The sequence below is a fragment of the Micrasema longulum genome, unplaced genomic scaffold, assembly GCF_059751315.1.
Source record: "Micrasema longulum isolate JH-2025_06_02 unplaced genomic scaffold, ASM5975131v1 h1tg000133l, whole genome shotgun sequence".
NCBI classification, from domain to species: domain Eukaryota; kingdom Metazoa; phylum Arthropoda; class Insecta; order Trichoptera; family Brachycentridae; genus Micrasema; species Micrasema longulum.
Genome location: NW_028277339.1, coordinates 1,289,906 through 1,312,448, shown reverse-complemented (window position 1 = coordinate 1,312,448; position 22,543 = coordinate 1,289,906). Strand labels below are relative to the sequence as shown.

The 22,543-nt window shown below is 33.8% G+C and overlaps 1 protein-coding gene across 1 annotated transcript in view; it reads left to right on the top strand.

The window, feature by feature from the left end:
• Window positions 1-22,543, top strand: part of DAT (Sodium-dependent dopamine transporter) — a 60,449-nt gene that overhangs the window by 5,060 nt on the left and 32,846 nt on the right. Inside the window, exon 2 of the mRNA XM_088241856.1 lies at window positions 13,468-13,653. Within this exon, the coding sequence (XP_088097982.1) occupies window positions 13,503-13,653 (151 nt within the window). The 5' untranslated portion in view covers window positions 13,468-13,502. The remainder of the gene's footprint in view (window positions 1-13,467; window positions 13,654-22,543) is intronic.

Sequence of the window (22,543 nt, the reverse complement as noted above, 5' to 3'; positions counted from 1 at the left end):
TTTGAAGTCAGCTGTGCTTCTATTAATAAATCCAAGAAATTTTAAGGATTTATTGATAACATGTTCAATATGAATTGTAAAAGAAAGTTTAGTGTCAAGGATAATACCTAAATCTCGAATACTAGACACAGGTGATAATATTTCATCGTTCAGTGAGTTGTCGTAAATGATTGGATTTTCCAGACGAAAAAATATCATAACCTTGCACTTACTTTTAAGTTGAGATGTAGATTATTTGATGAGCACCAAAGACAATAAGTCAGATTGTAATAGTGAACAATCGGAAGGGCTGTCAATCTGTTTGAGAATTTTAGTGTCATCAGAAAACAGACAAATTAATGAAGTAAGAAAAGCATTTTTTATATCACTGGTGAACAGATTGAAAAGCAAAGGAGCAAGGTAAGCAGCCTGTGGTACACCCGAAGATACATTAATGCTGTTTGAGATGGAATTATTTACCCTTCCAAACTGTTTCCTTTCACTGAGATATAACTTAAAGAAAGATAACAATGGATTACGTATTCCAAACGAAGACAGTTTGGTCAACAGTATTTGATGATCGACCTTGTCAAAAGCTTTAGAAAAATCGGTATAAATCACATTGAATTGTTTATTTTTCTCCAGACCCCTAAAAATGATGTCGGTAAAAGACAAGAGATCGGTCGTGGTATAGAATTTATATTGTTAATAAACTACCTCCATATGTCTATTTAGTTAAATATCTCCAAAATCTGTTAATTAAGATGACTTATTAAAAAAAACAAATTATTTAACATTTCACTTTATTTTTTATCAAATATCACATTGTTGATTTTGGCATCAAGATTGGTTGGAAATGCATTATTTGCATTTTTTTGTAGAGTTTATATTATTTTATTAACATTAAAACTACATTTGTCATTAATTTAAGCGTAGTAAATTAGACAAACAAATAAAAATGTATTCAATGTCAATGTCTCAAAAGAAATATTCGCGAATCCAGCGTGAACATATTAATTGTGTCATAATTATTTTTATTTATTTAATGCCAGGCAAACGCAATAACCGGTAAACCGCCAGGACGACAAGTCTCCACTAGATTTTCTTTTGTGGGACTTTTATCTGAGAGTTTCAGCTGAATAAATGAAAAATTAATACATAATGACATAATAAATGTCAATCCACCCTAATTTTATCGTGCCGTGTGGATTTCGACGATACAATTACAAAGTGTGAAATGCGGCTATGTATGAATAATAGAGAAGTTGAATAGTCAGTACACACTGCACACGGTACCAGTACCAACGCGGCGCGAGCGCGGGCGGATGCCCTAATTTACCCACTCTTAAGGAATTATTCGCCCGAACATGATTTAACGGCACAATTACTTGATGGCCCTTGGCGTCGCCACTTTAACAGGAGATGTCCCGTTAAATGGCGTAAGTAAGACTAAAATTGATACTTATTAGGTTAGTGATTGCTATTTGGGTGAATAGGTCTTTGCATAGGATTGTTTCTACTGTTGGTATTAGGATAATGGTTTTTGCAAGGAATTCGGTATTATGACAAGAAGTAATTTCGCCTGAGTTCGATAGGGATCATGTTAGGATCTGTGTTAGGTCTTTGCCAGTAGTGTCTTGATAGTTTGATGTTCCTCTGTGATTTGGTATAGATACGTATTGTTTTTCTTCTGTTACTTGAGTGCATGTTGTATGGGGCCAATTATTCTAATGTTTCCTATATGTATTTGGGTTTTGTGTCGTTGTTTGATTTGTTTGTATTACTACGTTCTTCTTCCTTTCCGAAGCTGGATCTGGAGCGTGCGGCCGCGGTGTCAATTTGGAACTAACACTGTATTCCTTCACTGCCATACTGGGAAATTAGAAAAGGGTGATAGTGCTGACCAGGTGTATTTAATTGGTCACAAATTGACAATACTGCAGTGAGGGGTACAATGAAAGCTTTTAAAGTTTCTTTATTCTGTTATTTTCGCGGTTTGACTGTAAAGAAATATTGAATTTTCGCTTAATTAGTTTTAAAAAATTATAGTGATATGCGAAACTGAAGAAAGACACAAGTCTTGAACATTTTCGTGAAAGGGGTGGATGCTTTCATTGTATTTGGGTGAATAATTTTTTTATTTGTATTTGTTCTGGAAAGTGCGGTATTATCCTGCATCCCGGCAGAGAAATAATACAGTTCTGTGTGAAACAGAACTACATTAATATATACAGGGTGTTCATTAAACCCTGTCACATCCAAAACCACGATGATCAGTATGAGCAAGAAGACATATTGGCACATCAAAATAAATTTTTAGAACGAATAAAATTTAAAAAAAACAAAATATCAAAAAAACTAAATGGTTGCTTACTTCTGCCGTGGAGAAACGAGGGGGGGAGGAGGGAGACTGATACGCCGACAACCGCTCCCCTCGCTTCTCCCCTGCAGAAGTAAGAAACCATTTGTTTTGTTAAATATTTTACTATTATAAAAAATTTCTTGTTCTAAATAAATATGCTAATATGTCTTCTTGTCCGTACTGATCATCGTGGTTTTGGATGTGACAGGGTTTAAAGAACACCCTGTAGAACCCAGGACAAGTGTTTTCGCCTTGATGGCTCTCGGGTGGAAATTCTGAAAAAATAAATCAAGCGAAGATAAGTCCGCCTCGTAGTGTAGTAGTTGCTGCGTTCGCCTACTACTCCAAGTTCGATTCCTGGCAAAATTAAATTACATTTACAACTTGCTTATATTTTTTATTTATCTGTACCTAAGGATTTTTTTATATTTTTTTTTTTTTTTAAATGCCCTGTAAGCTTACATGTTTTACATGAATATATGTCAAATTACATAAATATATGTAAATATAAAGGCAGACATGTATTTTACACAAAAGTAGCATAAAATAAAAATAAAAATTTTTTTTTTTTAATACTTTATTTAATAATATATAAAGTTACAACATGTTAACAAAAATAAATGCATAATGAAGTAAAAAAAAACAAAAATCGAAACGAAATACCACTCAAAAATAGGGGCAACCTCTTGTGCTTGCTGTGGGGTTATAATAATAATAATTGAAGTACAAAATACACATTTATTTTTTTAAAATAATAAGGTATATAAAACATTTTTTCTAAATAAGTGCATATACATATTTTTATTTTTTAAGAAAAAACAACGGTTGTTACATAAGAATACAAAATATAAAAAATAGTACATAAATCCAGCTTAAGTTTTTCACAAATATAATGAGAGAACATGTTGCACAGTAAAGAGAAAAATAATCTATTATATGCATGTAAATGCGCATGCGTGAGCACGCATGTATAATTATACACACATACATGCCATCGCACACTACTTACACGCTCATACACATACACCCACATACATACTATAAAATGGAGAAGAAAATTGTAAAATAATGTTTTCAAGTTGCTTACTAAAAGAACTTCAGTGCTGTAGAAGAAATATAAAAAAAAAACACATTTCCTTAATTTTAAAATATATATTTTTTTTTTAATATGACTTAAATATTAAAAAGCAACATTTAATTAAGGGGGTTGATTTACACATATTTTTACCATTGAGACATTGATAGTTTTTATTTCGTCAGGCAAATTGTTATATAACTTTTTTCAAAATGTTTATTGTTAAATTTTGGCTTATTAATATTATATTGACGTCTACGTGAATAACTTAATGAATATATTAAAAAAAAAATTCTTTATAGATTTGTAATATGGATTAAAAAAAAAAAAAAAAAACAATTGATGGAACATAATTTTTTTAAAATAGTTACCATCTTTACATATTAGTAAAAAAAAAGTGGATATACATATAGTACATACATAATATATTGCAACGGAGAGAACAGATGTGTATTTTTTCCTATAAAAGATTTTTTAAATTAAAAGAAGTTATAAAAATAATAACTAAGAATACTGATATAATTTAATAAGGGGTACACAATTGAAATCAACATAGTGTTATTTAGGCATTTAAATTTGAAGATAATTAGTACACTGCATTTTACAATTTTAAAGTGTTAAATTAAATATATCTTTATCATTTGCATATTTATTTGCAAACGCACGAATTCTTCTTTTTGGCGAGAGTGCACTGTAGTTTGTTGTAGACAATATAATTCCATATATTAAAATAAAACGGCATATTGTGCCTTTTGCATGTTGTCACGCGCACTTACATGATATGGATGGCCACTAAATAAAAATCAAAGATACAAATTTTGCTCACTTCCAAATGGGTCAAAACAAATTACATACTCATCCTAGACAATGTAAGGGTTGTCTAATCAAAAAGGACAAGATAAATAAATAAATATAAATATAAAGGTGAATCCTGGTCAACGTTCAAATCTACCTCAAGCGGATTATACCCATAGGTTTCCATTCAATAAATGCTAGAGGAAAAGGGACATCACTGAAATAGATAGACAAATAAATAAAATACTTATTTGTAAATGCCATATAACCAAATAAATAAATAGATAAATCAAGTATTACATGGCCGAGTTTTATTACAAACGCATTCACCGATCTAGCTCTAAATACATACATTCTAAAGTATACATACAAATATTGAGTTTAGTTATTTGCAAAACATGACGTTTAAAAAAAAAGTTAATACGAACAGTTCAACCAACATTAAAAGTTTGAAATACTCAAAACGTGTGAAAAGGGCAAATAGCCTGAAAAATAAAAAATACTAATTAATTTCAAAGGGAAACAGTTAAACGAAAATTTTGGAAATAGGTACTCAAAAAGTGTAAACACTTTTAAAAATAAAAGGCTGATATAAAGAATAATAGTGTGTTTATATGAAAGTATATAAACAAACACAACGTATTTGTAAAATAATATAAACGATTTGGAATAATATTAAATAAAAACATACTGTTACAATAGAACTGCAATTATCCGAACTCCGACAATCCGAATCGCTTTCAGACACTGCGATTCGAAAAATAACGACTTGGCAGCCTGAAAACGGACGATGACAGTCAAACAGCTTACTTTGACCGAGATTTTTTTATATTTTTTTTTTATTTATTGGGGATATCAACAGTAATACATGTAATACAAATATAACAAATAACATATACAGAGAATAAAACCAATGACAGATATCCACAGAAATACATTAAATACACGTACAATACATACTAGTGTGTTTGTGTGAGTGAGAGGGTGGGTGTGTGGGTGTAATATTGGAAAGAGGGTGTCAGGTATCGAAAATATAAATATATATAAAATATTAAGAAATAGAGATAAAATTTAATAAAATAAAATAAAACTTTATTATTGAAACCAAAGCTCGGGTTTCCTAGGACAGCGGTGCCCGTATTTTAACGGCCGTAGTGAACATTAATGCGGTTGACAGCCTTCGTAACGGTGACTAGAGAGTGGTTTCCTATAAAAATGGTGTTGATAACACCGTTAAAAAATAAAACCACTCTCTAGTCACCACTACGACGGCTGTCCACCGCATCACCGTTCACTACGGCCGTTAAGATACGGGCACCGCTGTCCTAGGAAACCCTAGCTTAAGTATAAGACAGAAAAGTATGTTTTAAGACGCGCATTTTAAATGTTATTTTTTTACAATCAAATGGATCAATAAGGGGAAAGTTCAAATTATATTCACTAGCAAAACGTATAAGTGGAGAGTTCTGGGCATAGTTCGTACGAACTGCTGGCACATGAAATAGAGAGCTCGACGTGTGACGGGTGCGGTAGCTGGGGACATTTAATGATAACTCTGACAAAAGAGCCGGACTATCAAGGCGTCCACTGAGTATGTCATGAAGCACCCCCATGTCCAACAGTAGACGGCGATCTTCTAAAGTAAGCAAGTGGTGTTTTTTGCAGGAAGACATATAATTGAGATCGGTATACCTGCATCTCCAGTTAAGATGTCTAAGAAATGTCCATTGAATTTTCTCAAACTTTTCTTTATGTGTGACATATTGTGGAGACCAAACAGAAGAGGCATACTCGAGCAAACTGCGAACATGAGCAAAGTAGACCATTTTAATACACGCGATATCTTTAAATACCTGACATGTACGAAGTACAAAACCAAGGTTTCTATGTGCACGGGTCAGTATGTCATCGAAGTGATTCTCAAATGTAAGTTTATTTATTTATTAATGAAATCATACAGTCTTTATATAAAACAAGGTACAAAAGAACAATTTGAAAAGGTAAGACCAATTACAGATTTCACACTAATTTATTATGAATGCAGGAGGAGAGGGGAAAAATAATTGAATTCTAAAAAAGTAAAAATATTAATATTAAATAAAAAGTACATAAAAGGAGAAGACATTGTATACTTTCCTCCCTCACTCTCTGCTTCCATGAACATTTTAATTTCTTAGTAAAAATTCACAACCAACAATAATTTATTAGATACAGATAGTAGATGTATATATATATATATTTTCAGCAATGACTTTCATTTACAGTACGGTACGTACATACTGCCCTAATGTAAAGCACTTGTGACTACGCTTAACATGTAAAAGTGTTACCTTTTCATTTAATTCATTAAAAACTAATTTAAATAATTTATTTTCATTTTCAACATACGAGTGAATATAAGTATGAATTAAAATAGACATTTTTTCGGAAAAAAAAATAATTATCCGATTTTTTTACTACCCGAATGAGGTCCGGTCCCAATTGATTCGGATGATTGGAGTTCCATTGTATTTAGAAACTATAGTCTCCCCCCCCTGAAATAAGACAAGGACCGGGCCACCTTAAAGTTACTATTTTTATATATTTTATTTTATTTTATACTTCACAAGAAAACATTACATAATGATGAACTTCAGCCCTACGGGAAATGTGGACAGTAAATGTTTTCCTGCGCGCGGTAAAAATTGGAGGGTTAAATAGTACCGCAAAGTTTCCTGAAAATGTACGAAAAAAAAAACATTTTAATGAAAACGGGCTACTTTGAACGCCGTCACTGATTCATATGAATTAACCAATGATAAGAGAGTCATGGAAAATTTCCGGTGTGTTTGCCGTGAATGGACCAATGGACAGAACCTCTGACGTCAAACGCGGAGTTATTTCAGAAGCACAAAACTTTAAAAAATCGTAGCGCTGATAATACGATTTATAAAAATATTTTTAAAAGTTTTTGGCTTAGTTTAATAGTCTATTAACAAATAAAAACGCCTCACTTCCTCATTGAATTAACAATGTATTCCTTACTGGTAAAACCCGTCCCAAGGAAGACATTTTATAATTTTTGTTTAGTGTGATTTATATATTTTTTAGCCTCGTGGTGTAGTAGTCAGCGAATTTGTCTACCATACAAAAGGTTTCGGGTTCGATTCCCGACAGGATTGAAGTGAAATATTTATTTAAAAGGGTGTTTTCACACTAAAATATTTCATAGTCCCTGGACTGGTACCTGAAGCGTGAGACTGGTCATCTTACCTTCATGTAACAATAATGATCAAGATACACTGCGATTGGTGTACCAATACAGTGCCCTATGCACCATTAGATGCGGAAAGGGAACGATGATGAATATATTTTTTATTTTCTGCTTGAATTTTGATATGTCCCGAACATTTTTTGGCAGACTGTTAAAGGATTTAGTTCCAAGATATAAGTGCGAACATTGACCATATCATGAGCATTGACCATATCATGAGCATTGACCATATCATGAGCATTGACCATATTATGAGCATTGACCATATCGCACCTTTAGGACGAAAACGACTCAACTAAAAAATCAACTTTTGGGGAAACTGCAAAAGAAGAATGTTAATTGTTTTACCTTCGTATTCTTTCGTCGATTGTTTCGTATTTTTCGAAGTAAGCACCAAATTTTGAGTTAAATATTATACCGAAGGCTTTCAGCTATATATCTATGAAAAAAAGCGTAATAAAAATAAATTATTATACGTTTAAATAAGACATTTGCTCAATGTGTCATTATTAGATCGAAAAAAAAAACAAACAAAGCACTTAGATAAATAAGATAACACCAAACACATGTTTTAATTTATTCACGAAACGACATAAACGTAAATAATTCACTAAGATTATCGATAATTTAAATAATAAAATGACACTAACTTAAATAAGTGACTAAAATTATCGGTAAGTTAGAACGAAACAACCACTTAGCTAAATTGGTCGTTTTAATATTTAAAAAATAAAGTAAGCATGCCATTTGTATCGGAATAAAATCGGCTCAACCGGCTTTCGGTCACTATATGTTTGTCTGCGTTGCGTCCTTCGCACAGCAATGTAAACACAACACTAATTGCGTCGCTTCCGTACTGACTGACACGGAATCTAAATTTTCCGAGTAAAAAAGAGACCGATGTAACGGTTTTATCATATTCTTATACGAATGTTGCGTTTTTTTAAATGCAGAAAGATGGATAATGTTCATTAAAGTCGTTTTCGTTCTAAAGGTGCGATTTAATGTTCATTGACTATACTTCATATGAAATGAACTCGAGTTATTTAATATATTTTAATAAATTCCGTAAGGTTTGATTTTAAATTTGTCTCCGGTATAATTTTTCGAGTAGTCGGGTAAGTTATCATAGTGAACTGCATCGTTTAGTATTTTTTATTGTCCTACACTTGAACCTAGTTACGCAGAAAGCAGCCAGTCCAAAATGTCGAAAAAATTAGATATCTGAGTTGTCGGGTGCAGTAAGGTCAATTCTATGTTCTGCTAAAAACAGCCAGACCTCTTACACACAAAAAATCTAATAATCACCTAGAACGACATTTATCAATTTGCAGAAAACACCCACAGCACTAGAAAAATCTTACGTTACCATAATTTGTCAAAGTCAAGAACATTCCAACTGAAGATTTGATTATTCACTCTTTTCACAAAGGTGCTATTATTTTATTTTTTATTTTTGAAACCAACACATTCATAGTCATAAACAATAAAGAAATAATAACAACAAATAACAAGACCAATAATTATGGGTTTCGTATAGGAACAAAAATATAAAAAAACAAAACGTACAGTTCGCTAGGGAGGAAAGGAAGAGGGGTGGGAAAATAGGGAAGGAAGAGAAAAATATGAAATAGTTAGTTAATATAAATCAATGAAAAAAGAAATAAAAATGCCAATAAATGTACACATACAACATACATACATATACATACACACACACATCCATATATATATATATATATATATATATATATATATATATGTACACATACATATATGCATACATTATTTTAATTTTATTTTTATATATATATTGACCCCTGTATTTAGTAGCCTGACTTGTCATGTTGTACAAGGCTAAGGTACTCGGAAAAATCGTTTTTGTTTGTCTTGGAAATGGGATGTTCGATCACTGATTTTGGTTTATTACCTTTATGAGTCCAATCACCATTGTTGCAAAGTTCAAGAACAATGGCGCGTGATAACTACTTTTAACTACAGTGTGGATATCTGTTAAGGATATTCCATCTTTCCTGCATTCTGCTTCAAGATTATGGCGTTGCAAACTGAAAAATGGGCACTGAAATAACAGATGTTCGATACTCTGTGAAGAAATATCATTGCATGGACAATATTCATCATTCCTTAATTTAAGCCTATAACTTCTCATAGCTCCGTGTCCGGTAAAAAAATGGGTCGTTTCGAAAGTACTTTGGTGATGACGACGGAAGTTTGTTGCATCAGCCAGCGTTGGGAAAAACATTTTAGTGATTTTACCTGTAGAAGAAGCGCGGTAATGATCCTCCCAACGCTGCTGCGTATTTTGTTTTATACAGCGTTTAGCAAAGCTAAGGGGAAATTCTGAGAAGAAAGGTACCGTTCTTTTACAAGTTGCGGCTCTTGCTCGTTCATCCGCTCTCTCATTTCCTACGATACCAGCATGTCCTCTTATCCAGCATATTTGAATGATCATCCCTCTTATTTTTAGATGCTTAATTTTACTCTGAATATCTACAATGAATGGATTTACCGACCGAGTATCCGTTATAGCTTGAACGCCCGAACGACAATCTGATAATATTTTTGCAATAACCCATCTCTCTGGTGTTTTTTTTAATAACCATTCGAGAGCTTCTCGTATTGCGAGTAGTTCAGCCAGGAAAACAGAGCAGAAATTATCTAATTTAAATGTTCTGCCTGGTAATTCTTTATCACTCTCAAAAGGAACGAATGCCGCTCCCACTTTGCCGTCGAGCAGGCTACCATCCATAAAGATTCTAATTTCATTTGGAGCATAAGGAGGTATATCTTTGTCAAGTAAAATAATACTTTCGGGAATTCTTTCGCACGGGTGAGGTAAATCGAAATAGTTTGCAGTTCCTTGATACTTGCGATCATCTGGAATGGAATACAGCTTACCAAATTTCTTGACATTATAAATGTCCTTCCTTTCTTGAATTTTAAGGTCTAATGGTGTAAACCCTGTTAGAGCTTGAGCAGAGATAAGTGAAATGGTTCTGTATCCTCTACAAGATCTTATGGCAAATTGTCTTTGTAAGCTGTCAAGTTTTTTCTTATTATACATACATATATACATATATACATACATATATACATACATATATAAATACATACATACATACATACATACACATACATACACACATGAACATATACGCAAACACTAATGTACATACATACGCCTTTCTATTATCTCAGTTTTACTTTTCTATGGCTGGCTGCTTTGTGCATACCTACGTTCACTTGTCATTGCATTTTTAATGTGGTGGTGCGTATGAAAATGAAAGTCATTACCTCATTATTGACTCCATAATATACTCCACAGTATTAATAGGAAGTTATTCAACGTTGAGGCTAATTATAGAATGTGGGATTATACAAGTGTGACTCCACGCGCCGGGATGGGGAATTCCATTCATGTCCAATTACCTTATCCGTGTAGTGTCCACTTCAGATCAATCAGTTCGGACGATGGCACTTCATCCAGCGTATTGTGAACCCTATGTAATATGTATGTGTATACGAGCACTACTTCGGTATGGAGCAATATACTAACATTACTAACCACATATCGTCAGGTAACGGCGAAAGTTGCGAACCTGCAATTTTCCAAAAACGTATTTTTTTAGAAAGGAGAAAAATGCGTTAGATGATTATTTTATTTTTTATTCAGATAAACAAATATTAATACAATACGAATTATAGTTTTTATGAACGTTCAATATATATATTTACATTGACATTCCCCATCGTAAAAGAAAAAAAAATTCTCGTGTACATAATGGGGAGTGACGTCTCACAAGCATTTGAATATTTTATTTTTAATTATTAATATTTTTAGGATAACATATAAATTGCAAAAAAATATGTTTTTCATCAGTGCTAAACAAAAAAGGTACATTTTTTCATATAAAGATGATTACATGATGCTAGTTGAATGAATTTAATAGGGACGTGTATTTGAAACATTGAAAAAATTGGAAAAGATATTTATACTTGGTATCAGTTCATATTTAGCGCTGTGTGAAAATTAGCAAAAAAAATGATAAAAAATATTATTGACGATTGAGAGAACACAATGTGACACAAATGTCACATTTTAATTTCCTCAAGTTTTTCAAAGGAAAAAGTTATTATTAAAATTTAAAAAACAAAAAAAGACTTGTTTTATTATTTCCAGAAATCTATCAAAATACCTGGTATTTATTTATTTAAAAGAAGTTGAATTATAAAGTGTTAACCTTTTTTAACTTAAAAATTTTTGGTGCAAATATTTTGTCCTTCAATATGAAAGATACTTTTAAATTATTTTCATCCAAATTTGTTCCAACAAAGAGGGAAAACGCGCATTCTCGAAGTATCCGCGTAATGTTGCACGATGGAAAAAAATATAATCATTACACAAATGTAGGGTAAAAAAAAAGTAATCTGTTAATTTCTCTAAAATTTTACTGTGCACGCGGAAACATTGATTGACACAACAGAGTAGATAATTAAAGGGTAATTTAATAAGAGTAATTTAATTAATGAACTTAGAACTTAATATATAGAACAAATTTTATTTTACATAAAACGGATATTTTATATCATGTTAAATAATATTGGAGGGTTTAAAGATAATGTCGGTCAAATGTCTACCACGGCGTTGTTTAATCCGAGGTCCAATTTTCATTAGTTCTCACATTATATGAGCAAAGTAGGGTAAAAAAATTACTACCCTGGCAACTCTCACGAAATGTCCATTTTGTTTTCTTCGACAATCTGATAGATGGAAAAATAATTTAATTTTTAAGTAATACATTTGCTACTTACACGTACATTTGCTAATTAGACATGAAATGTGATCCCAACCTGTTTCTTTAAGATCCCAGCAGTATTTCTACACTTTAAAATGACATAACATGGCATAGTATTATGATTATGATTGTCACTATTTTTTTGAAAGATAGATATAGTTTTTCGCACATACATAATATTATCATAAATATACTGACTATAAATTATGACTGTATATAGTCAGTATATTTATGATAATATAATGTATGTGCGCAAAAATATATCTCTCTTTCAAAAAAATAGCGACAATCATAATCATAATACTAGAAATAAGGGAAAATTGGTAATCCCGAAATTGAAGCTAAGTTAGCACATCGTTTGTGGGGCACTGCCTACGCTTCTACAATAGAATACCCGACAGTGTCCTAATTATGACGGACAATAAGTTCAAAATTTTCATAAAAAGCGTACTTCAAAAAAAGGCCTATTATGGACTTAATGAGTAGGTACATGGAAGATAGCAGTATATGGAGTTAATAGTATTATTTTATTTGTATTAGTTTATTTGATTATTTTTGAATATTTTTATTTATTGAAAACTGACTATCTCTTTGTGTTGTTTTGTTTACTTATTCATACATATTGACTTTCAATAAGCGTATAAATTATATTATCTCGAAATCTCAAGTCCGAAATCATATTTCGATTGTCTCGAAATGTCAAGATCGAAATCATATTTCGATTGTCTCGAAATGTCAAGATCGAAATCACATTCGATTGTCTCGAAATGTCAAGATCGAAATCATATTTCGATTTTCTCGAAATGTCAGGATCGAAATCATATTTTGATTGTCTCGAAATCTCAAGTCCGAATTCATATCTGGATTGTCTCGAAAAACCATTTCGAATAAATTCACTCGAGATATCTCGATTATTTTTCCGATTAGTACGAGTGAACTCGATTACTTGTAAGCATTTCGAAACGTCTCGATCTTTTCAATAATCGAATATTTCGATTATTTTAATTCGATTCTTCCCACCATTAGTCCAAACGTAAAACTACTTTTTTGAGTAGTTTAGTCGCCTTCTGTTTGATGCGCGTATGCGGTTTCTGGACAGTTCTTAATTCTATGATGTACCCATGTATAGGTATGCAATGTAACAATATCCAAAGTATAGTAAAATTGTAGCGGGTGATTTTTGCAGCATCCGCATCCGCGCTAGTCCGTAGCGGGGGGCGGATGGCGCGCGACAAGTCCGCCGTGCCCGCCGTGCCCGCCGAGCGCGAGACGTGGGGCAAGAAGGTGGACTTCCTGCTCTCCGTCATCGGCTTCGCGGTGGACCTGGCCAACGTGTGGCGCTTCCCCTATCTGTGCTACAAGAATGGCGGGGGTGAGTACTCACTAACTCGCAGCATTATTATTTCGTGGGTGCGTGGTTGGATGTGTCCATAAATGGATTGCATAAAAGACAAGACAGGAAGCTGAGGAATATGTTTTATATGTCAGAATATAATTTTAATTTCTTGAAAATCCTTTCTCATTTTATGAATGTAGGTATGTTTTAGAATTTTTATTCATATTTATTTTGAATTTTTATACAACAATCGACGTGAAAGTATGTACTATTATGTATAAAATAAATAATACTCCCCGGAACGTGCCTGTAGGCCAGTGGAGTGGCTACATCCATAAATAAAAGGGAAATTATATTGAATGTACCTATTGTATACACATTTTCTTTTGTAAACAATGTATTTGTATTATACATAGTGTTATTTAAACCCTGTCACATCCGAAACCACGATGATCAGTATGGGCAAGAAGACATATTAGCATATTTTAAAAAAATATTTAGAACAAAGAATTATTTTTTAAATAAAATATTTAAAAAAACAAATGGTTGCTTACTTCTGCATGAGAGAAGCGAGGGAAGCGTGGCCGCGCGGTCGGTGGTGTATCAAACTCCCCCCTCCCCTTCCTCGTTTCTCCCCTGCAGAAGTAAGCAACTATTTGCTTTTTTTAAATATTATATTTTTAAAATTTTTGTTTGTTCTAAAAAAATATTTTAATGTGTTAATATGTCTTCTTGCTCATACTGATCATCGTGGTTTCGGATGTGACAGGGTTTAATGAACGCCCTTATATTGAATTAAATAAATAAATAAAAAATGATGTGTGGATGAGTCGGTGGATTTTAAAAATATTTTTCTTACATGGGAGTTGCTTTATTATTTACCTTGCATATAATATACAAGGTTTATTTTTCAAAAAGGGGATTTTTCTGCAATTAGATTTATTGAAATTTGTCTAAACTGTTGGGTTCAGGGGGGATATACTAATGTGGGCCAATCAGGAACTTCTCAGCATTTGCTCACGTGGAGAGGTAACCACTTAAAACTCTTCAGAAGAAGCCGGCCTGTTGGCAGTAGTCAACAGGCCTTCTGTTCCACTACAGGAGTGTTCGGCATTTTGTTCCCTACTTTGGTTTATATGTGTCGGTCAATTAGTGGATGGATGTGTGGATGTGTGGGCAGGTGTGTGAATGAGTGGGTGGATGTGTGGATGGATGTGTGGGAGGATGTGTGGGTAGATGTGTGGATGAGTAAGTGGATGTTTGGATGAGTTGGCGGATATGTGACGATTTGATTGTGCGGATATTAGGAATCTAGATTAGTGAGGTATGGATTGATTAGTTAATTACAATATTTTTAGTTTGTCCAAATGTTTGTAGACAAAAGTTTCGATTTCACCCCCTATTGAGTCATTAAGATGAACAAATTACAACAGGGATGCAGAACATTTTAGAGAGGAATTTGGAAGTCTAGGCATTTACAGGGCTCATGAACCGTCGCTGGCTGGCTTAAGTGGCCACTTTAAACACTGTGTAACATTCACCATTTTTTCTTTGCTTAAACTTCCATATTTATTAAATTATTCCATGTGTTGATTCAAGTGAAGTTAAAGAGCTGAAACTTTTATTTTTTTAAATAGATTAATCTGATTTAATGCATTACAGACTGAATACATGGGTGGTGGTATGGATGCGTGGTTACATAAATGTGTAGAAGAGTAGGTGAATCTGTTGATGAGGATTACTGGGTGAATGTGTGGTAATTTGGTTGCGTGGATATCTGAATTTGTGAACGTGTGGATAAGTGGATGTGCGGCTTGTGTAAATGTGGGTACACAGGTAGGTACATAATATTTGTATTTGTAAGTGACAGGGTCTAAATCTCAGAGTAATAATGCGTGAACCTATAGAGAAGTTCTATCACTATGTTTTATAGAACGCAAGCGATGTTGGTTTGTTTGTTAGCAACCAATTGGTGGCCATTTTGTTTTATTTGACAACATAAACATAACGGTTCGATCGGATGCTTTTGCCGATGTGCTTGGCTTTGTTTGTAAATAACTATAATAACTAACTAATATTTACGTTATAATAAATAAAAATCGACTATGGTGAATTGCAGTATGTTTGGTTTCAGCAGTAGGAGCGTCAAATGTATTAAACGAGTCAGTTTTCACAGGTAATTGATTTCGAATACTTTCCAATGATTTATATTGATTTTTGGCATTTATTGTCCCGACACGTGTATTATGTTGCTTAAAAACTTTCCTTATATGAACATATTTACTTCAGATACTATTTTTTCTCAATTTAGGAGATAAATTTGTGAATTAAAGTATGTTCACTGTTGATCGCCGTTTCAGAGATGTGACGGACAATCAAACAAACTCAATAAATGTAACATAAGTATATTATAAATAAAATAGATGAAAAAATAAACACACACATTTATTTTCAGTTTACTAAAGTAAATATAGGCGAATTATAGAAAAATAAATTGGAATAACACAGGTACATATTTAAAAATATTTACAATGCAAATGAATATCCATTTGGCAATTCTCGACCTGAGTACGGCCCATTGTTTCGCTGCGAACTGTAGCTAACTTAATACCCAATAGTCATAGAATGGTTTTCCTACGTTTAGACTCCTCTATAGCTTGGCGCATTTTTACTCTGAGGTCTAAATGCATATGAGCATGGATGTAATATGTGCATGTGAGTTTTTCATAATGAATTTACTTTTTTTTCCTTAATTATGATATTGACGTGTATTATTTATAAGTATTCCATATAAGTTATGTAAATTATATTCTATCAACGCAGGCTACTCTGTAACAGCCTTATCTTATATAAATAATACCTACAGTAGATGCTCCTTGTTTTACTTTCAAACATTTCAATATTTCTCTTACCTACCCTCTGTAAATGGGTCTCCCTCCAGTGACCCAATCATTATTGGGATGGCCCATGGCAGTACATTATAGAAATTGATATTATTTATCGTAACCGCCACTCGAGTGCGGACATCGTACCGTCAAAGGCGGGAAATTACCCCAAGACTCTTCTGGGGAGTGTTTCCGTTAAAGGCCCTCGTTTTAAGATGAATAAATCCATGGAGATTTCGTCGCAATAATTTTCAACTTAGTCAATGGCTTCTCGCTTCGTCTCTTTTCGTAATCTTTTGAACACGAATTTCTATTTATTACCGAGAATATAAAATCCTTTCCAGTTTCTAAAATCTAATTCATTGAGGTGCGTTTTTTAAATGTTTTTTCATTTGGTTTTAAAATAGTACAAACTTTGTCATATTTGAAGTGGGCATACCACTGAGCTTAAAAAAACAAGTCAATTTTATTATTCTTCGTAGTTACTGTACTTTTCAGTAATAGATCAGTCTTTACTGCTGGCAGAGTAGAAATTCTGGTTCAAAGTATGTGCAGTATGTTGGGGGAAGCCAGGGGCGGCCGAGCGGATCTAAAGGAAATTGCCGCCGCATGCCGCGGGCATCACATGCCCACTTGGTCTCTCCTGACTTCACTCGATCCAAGAACCAAAGCGGAAATGTTTAATTATGACCATGTTCGTTTGTGAATATCACATCTGTACGAGACATCTTGCTTTAGTACAAAAACATAGACAGAGTTTTCCAGAAGTTGGACATCGTTTAAAAGAATAATTACTTGCTCGTAAAAGTGATTAAAGTTTTCACTGTGTTAAATGAAAGTTTTTCACCGGAAACCCAGTCGAAACGTTAAAATGACATTTAATCTTAAGTATTTTTTTTTCAATTTTTCAATTTATTTATTTTAAAAACGTTTATGTACATAACAAAAAAATTCAATGCATACATAAAACGAAAAAATGAACACTAAAATTTAAATATACAAAAATGGTAAAATAAAAAATACCCAGCAATTATAGAGAAAGAATGCAATCCTCTCTGAACTTTTTTTCACTAATATGAAAGATGTCAATATCCGAAGAGATACGGTTGAGTAAAGACATTGCTCTTCCTACTGGCATTACCATCGGCAGGTTGGTTCTGCAAGCAGGAAGATAAAACAGCTTAAGCAGCTGTCTATGTCTAAGGTAGTCATTAGGAACATAAAGAAAAATACTCTCCGTTATACCTATGTTGATCGTAATACCACGGATCAATCGGAAAAAATACATAAGCAAGTATGCATTTCTTTTTTTCTCCAAATTATTGTAGCCAAGCATTCCCAGTATGAAGTCAGACGGGTACAACCACGGATAATATCCGCACTCCCTTAAGTAAAGATACCTCAGAAATTTCTTCTGAACCATCTCCAGCATAAGAGAGTACTTCAATTCGTGGGGCGCCCAGATCAGAGATCCACACTCACGTCTGCTTCGCACCAATGAGTTATAAAGAAGAAGTAATCATGCGCCACTGGCTAATAGAGCCGCCTATACGTACATAAATAATTATAATATTATAAACCACGAAGTTAGCTACAATTTACAGAAATAAAACGGGCTGTAGGTACTCCGGTCGAGAATTGCAAGCGCAAACCGAAACCATCCGTTACACGTTTGCTGTTAAACGAAATTACTAAACTAAAAACTTGGAACGCATTTGTTCCATGTTCCTTCTCTAGCGAATTATTACTCTGAGCATTTAATCCTCTTTGTAGCGTAGAATCGAATGGCAGTTTGCACACCATAAGCATAGTAAAAATCCACCCGGCCTGTTAAAATGACATAGGGTGGATTGACTTTTATCGTATAAACAATCAATTAAAAAAATATTTTATTTATTTGGCAGGTAAACGCACGAACATTACGTAAAGTTTCTTCTCGGGTTCGATTCCCGGCATGGCTGATATGAAATATTTATTTATGTCAGCCATGTCGAGTCCCCTGGACTGGCACCTTTAGCGTAAAACTGATCATCTTGCCTTCATGTAACAAAAATGATCAAGATACGCTGCGATTGGTGCACCAATGCAGTCCCCTATGCACCATTCAGTGCGAGAAGGGAATGATGATAATGATGTTTATAAAATATTATGTTCAATAAATTAATTATCATTCCATAATACCTAACATTTACTATAAACAAATAATATAACAATATTTTTACTAATAATTGCGATCACAAGCAAAGAACAAAGGAACCAAACAGAAATTTCGCTTCCAGCATCGTACTAAACACGAAATTCGTGCGCCGGCGTAAACTAAAATTCTTAAATAGGTTGTGAACGCAATTGGCATAGCCCAATACATTATTTTTCATCTAGTTTTGATGAGGTGCGGCCTCGACGCCTCGCCGCGACGCGCAGTACCGATGTGATTGTGGTATTTTAGTACTGAACATGATATTATAATTATTATTTTGTGATGGAATAAGAATACAAAATAAATTGTGGAATTTAATTCAAACATAAAATGAATAATAATGTTAATTTGCCACAATAAAACAGTTTATAATTTACTATATTGATTTTTCGCGTTCAAATAATGCAAAATTAATAATGTTTTACTGCATTTCAATCAAATATAATATAACGCCATTAAATACTTTGCATTTATTTATAGTAGGTAGTATCTAATAAAGTTTGTTTATTTGTTACTTCAATTTATTACTAGAAATATAAAATTATGATTATTATTAGCAATATTAAATAGAGCATACCTACCCGTATAGTGATATTTAATTTTTCCTTAATACTATCCTTCGCCCGTTGCGCGTTGTCTCTTTTAAGGGAACGAGGACAATTACATTGTCGAAGGCTGAATATGATTATGACGTGAGCCAACTAAAATAGAAATTTCCGATAGCTGTGCCTTAATTGAGTTCCGCCGGTTGAACGAGCTATCATGGCACCTCCCCTCCACCTTGTAGAGCAGTGGAGGGCGTGGGGATTCCTCCCCCCTCTTCCTTACATTCCGCCATTAGCTACAGCTACCCTGAGTGCCGAGTGCCGAGTGCCGAGCTGCTGCTGAGTAGCCTCCCTCGTATCAATTCGTCTCGTGTTGCAGTATGCAGATTAGTGACGCACATAGCCTAATGATGGCAACAATCGAAAAATTTAAAGTCGGTTCAATGAGAGAAAAGTAATGAAAAAAAGGCAAAAAAGTAATAAAAGTAAGAGGACACGCTGGTATCGTAGGAAATGAGAGAGCGGAAGAACGAGCAAGAGCCGCAACTTGTAAAATAACGGCACCTTTCTCTCAGAATTTCCCCTTAGCTTTGCTAAACGCTGTATAAAACAAAATACGCAGCAGCGTTAGGAGGATCATTACCGCGCTTCTTCTACAGGTAAAATCACTAAAATGTGTTTCCCAACGTTGGCTGATGCAGCAAACTTCAGTCGTCATCACCAAAGTACTTTCGAAACGACCCAAATTTTTACCGGACACGGAGCCATGAGAAGTTACCTATATAGGTTTAAATCAAGGATTGATGACTATTGTCCATGCGATGATATTTCTTCACAGAGTATCGAACATCTGTTATTTAAGTGCCATTTTTCAGTTTACAACGCCATAATCTTGAAGCAGAATGCAGGAAAGATGGAATATCCTTAACAGATATCCACACTGTAGTTAAAAGTAGTTATCACGCGCCATTGTTCTTGAACTTTGCTACAAAGGTGATTAGACTTATAAAGATAATTAACCAAAATCAGTGATCAAACATCCCATTTCCAAGACAAACAAAAACGATTTTTCCGAGTACCTTAGCCCTGTACATGACACGTAAGGCTTAATAAATACAGGGGTCCAAAAATATATAAAAAAATAAACGAAATAAAAATAAAAGTAACACTGCACAGTGTACAGTCCTCCTTAGAACTCCCTAGTAAGGACGACTAATAAATAATTATGTAGGTTTAAAAAAAAAATGAACTATAAGAAAAAAAAAACATTTTTTAAATTTATTGCAACAGAGAGGGAAACATTTTTAAGAAAGGAATATGGCAGTCTAGGCATTTATAGGGCTGACAACCTGTCATTGGCTGGTTTATGCGGCCAATTTTCACACTGTGTAACATTCACCTTTCTACCCTCTGATAAAAAAATCCTCATTTCCTTAACTCTTCATGCGATCAATTTTTTAGGTCACAAGCCCTGTAAATGCCAAGACTTCCATATTCCCTACACGAAAATGTTTCCCCTCTCTGTTGAAATAAATTTCAATCTTAATAACCTTTGGAGAGTGAAATCCAGCTATGTCTACAAACATTTTGACATAATCAAAACATTGTTTGTGACGTTTAATGTCGGCGTGTAGTGGTCAGCGCGTTTGCCTACCATGTAAGAGGTCTCAGGTTCGATTCCGAAAAATATAATGAAAAATTTATTTAAAAATGTGTTTTTACACGAGTATATTTCATAATCCCTGGACTGGCACCCGAAGATTAAGACTGATTATCTTGCGTGATCAAGATACGCTGTGATCATACAATACGTAATATCTTATGTTTTCATGCATCATCATCTTTTATCTGCAAATAATGGTGCATATGGATTATTATCTTATTTTTTAGATGAGGTTCAGTGCTAAATAAGCTCCTGGGGCCTTAACCTGGAAAGTTATGACATTTTGCCACCCACTCGACAATAGTCGAGCGTTCATCTCGATTTTAGCTCTTTAACCTCACAAAAATCAACAGATGGAAGAATCGAAGGAATACAGATGTTCAAATATAGGCAGAATGGTGAATGTTACACATTGTGAAGGTGTCCACTTAAACTAGTTAATGACAGGTCATAAGCCCTGTGGATGCCTAGACTTCTATGTTCCCTTCTGAAAAGTGTTCTTCATGCCTGTTGTAATATGTTCAATGCGTATTTGCACTAATGTCAGGAGCAACTCTGAAAAACGCGAAAGAGTTTGTGTATCTTGGAAGCAATATCACCCGTAGCTCAATCACACATAACTATCGACGAGCTAATAAGCGACGTGATTACAATTTCTCGCCATGGTTGTTTATCGTATTCGCGATCACAATAGAACATCCGTGAACACCCAATCCTGCTGCGCAATCACATATTTCAATTTTACCGGCGTAAATATAGGAAAATATTCCAAAACTGCTATTCTTATTTATTTATCATGTTATTTATTGCATTTAGTCGGCGGTTGGCCAGCTAAATGTCAAAAAAGCAGTCGCCATAGTAATTGTAATATAATTTACAGTTTTTGTATTAGATACTGCTTACTATTTTGCAAATGCAATGAATTGTATTATTTTTTATAGTAAACGCCGATTTTTTGCCAATGAACTGTATTTAACAAATTACAACAGGGATGGAGAATAGAAATATGGAAGTCAAGGCATTTACAGGGCTTTTGACCTGCGATTGGCTGGTTTAATGTAAGAACTGTATTTATTTACGAGGAAAACAAAAAACAAACCGACACGAGCGTTGACTTATGACTGTGATAACTTAGGCATGTTTATTATTGTTCATTGTGATCGCTCAAGCTTAGCATGTTTTTAAGCACGTCGATAGTTATTTGTGATTGAGCTACTGGGATGGGAGAACAAAAAGAGAAGTCGACTGCCGCATACACCAAGCAAGGCTTGCGTTTAACAAAAAATCAAAGATTTTTTATTGAAATAATATAAACCTAAAACTCCGCAAGCAACTTGTCAAGACATATGTGTGGAGCATATTGATGCACGGTTGTGAGACACGGTGTCTTGCCGAAAGAGATAAAAAAAAGACGAGAGGCCTTTGAGATGTAGTGCTACAGAAAAATATTAGGAATTTCCCGGAGCCTAATGTTTTTCACTAATAACGAGGTTCTCAGCAGAATCGTAAAACAAAGACACCTAATCAAAACCATCTCTGAGAGGCGAGCCTGATTGATCAGCCACATTATACGGCATGAGGGTCTTCTGCATGACATAATAGAGGGTATGGCTGAGGGGACAAATTACATAGGGCG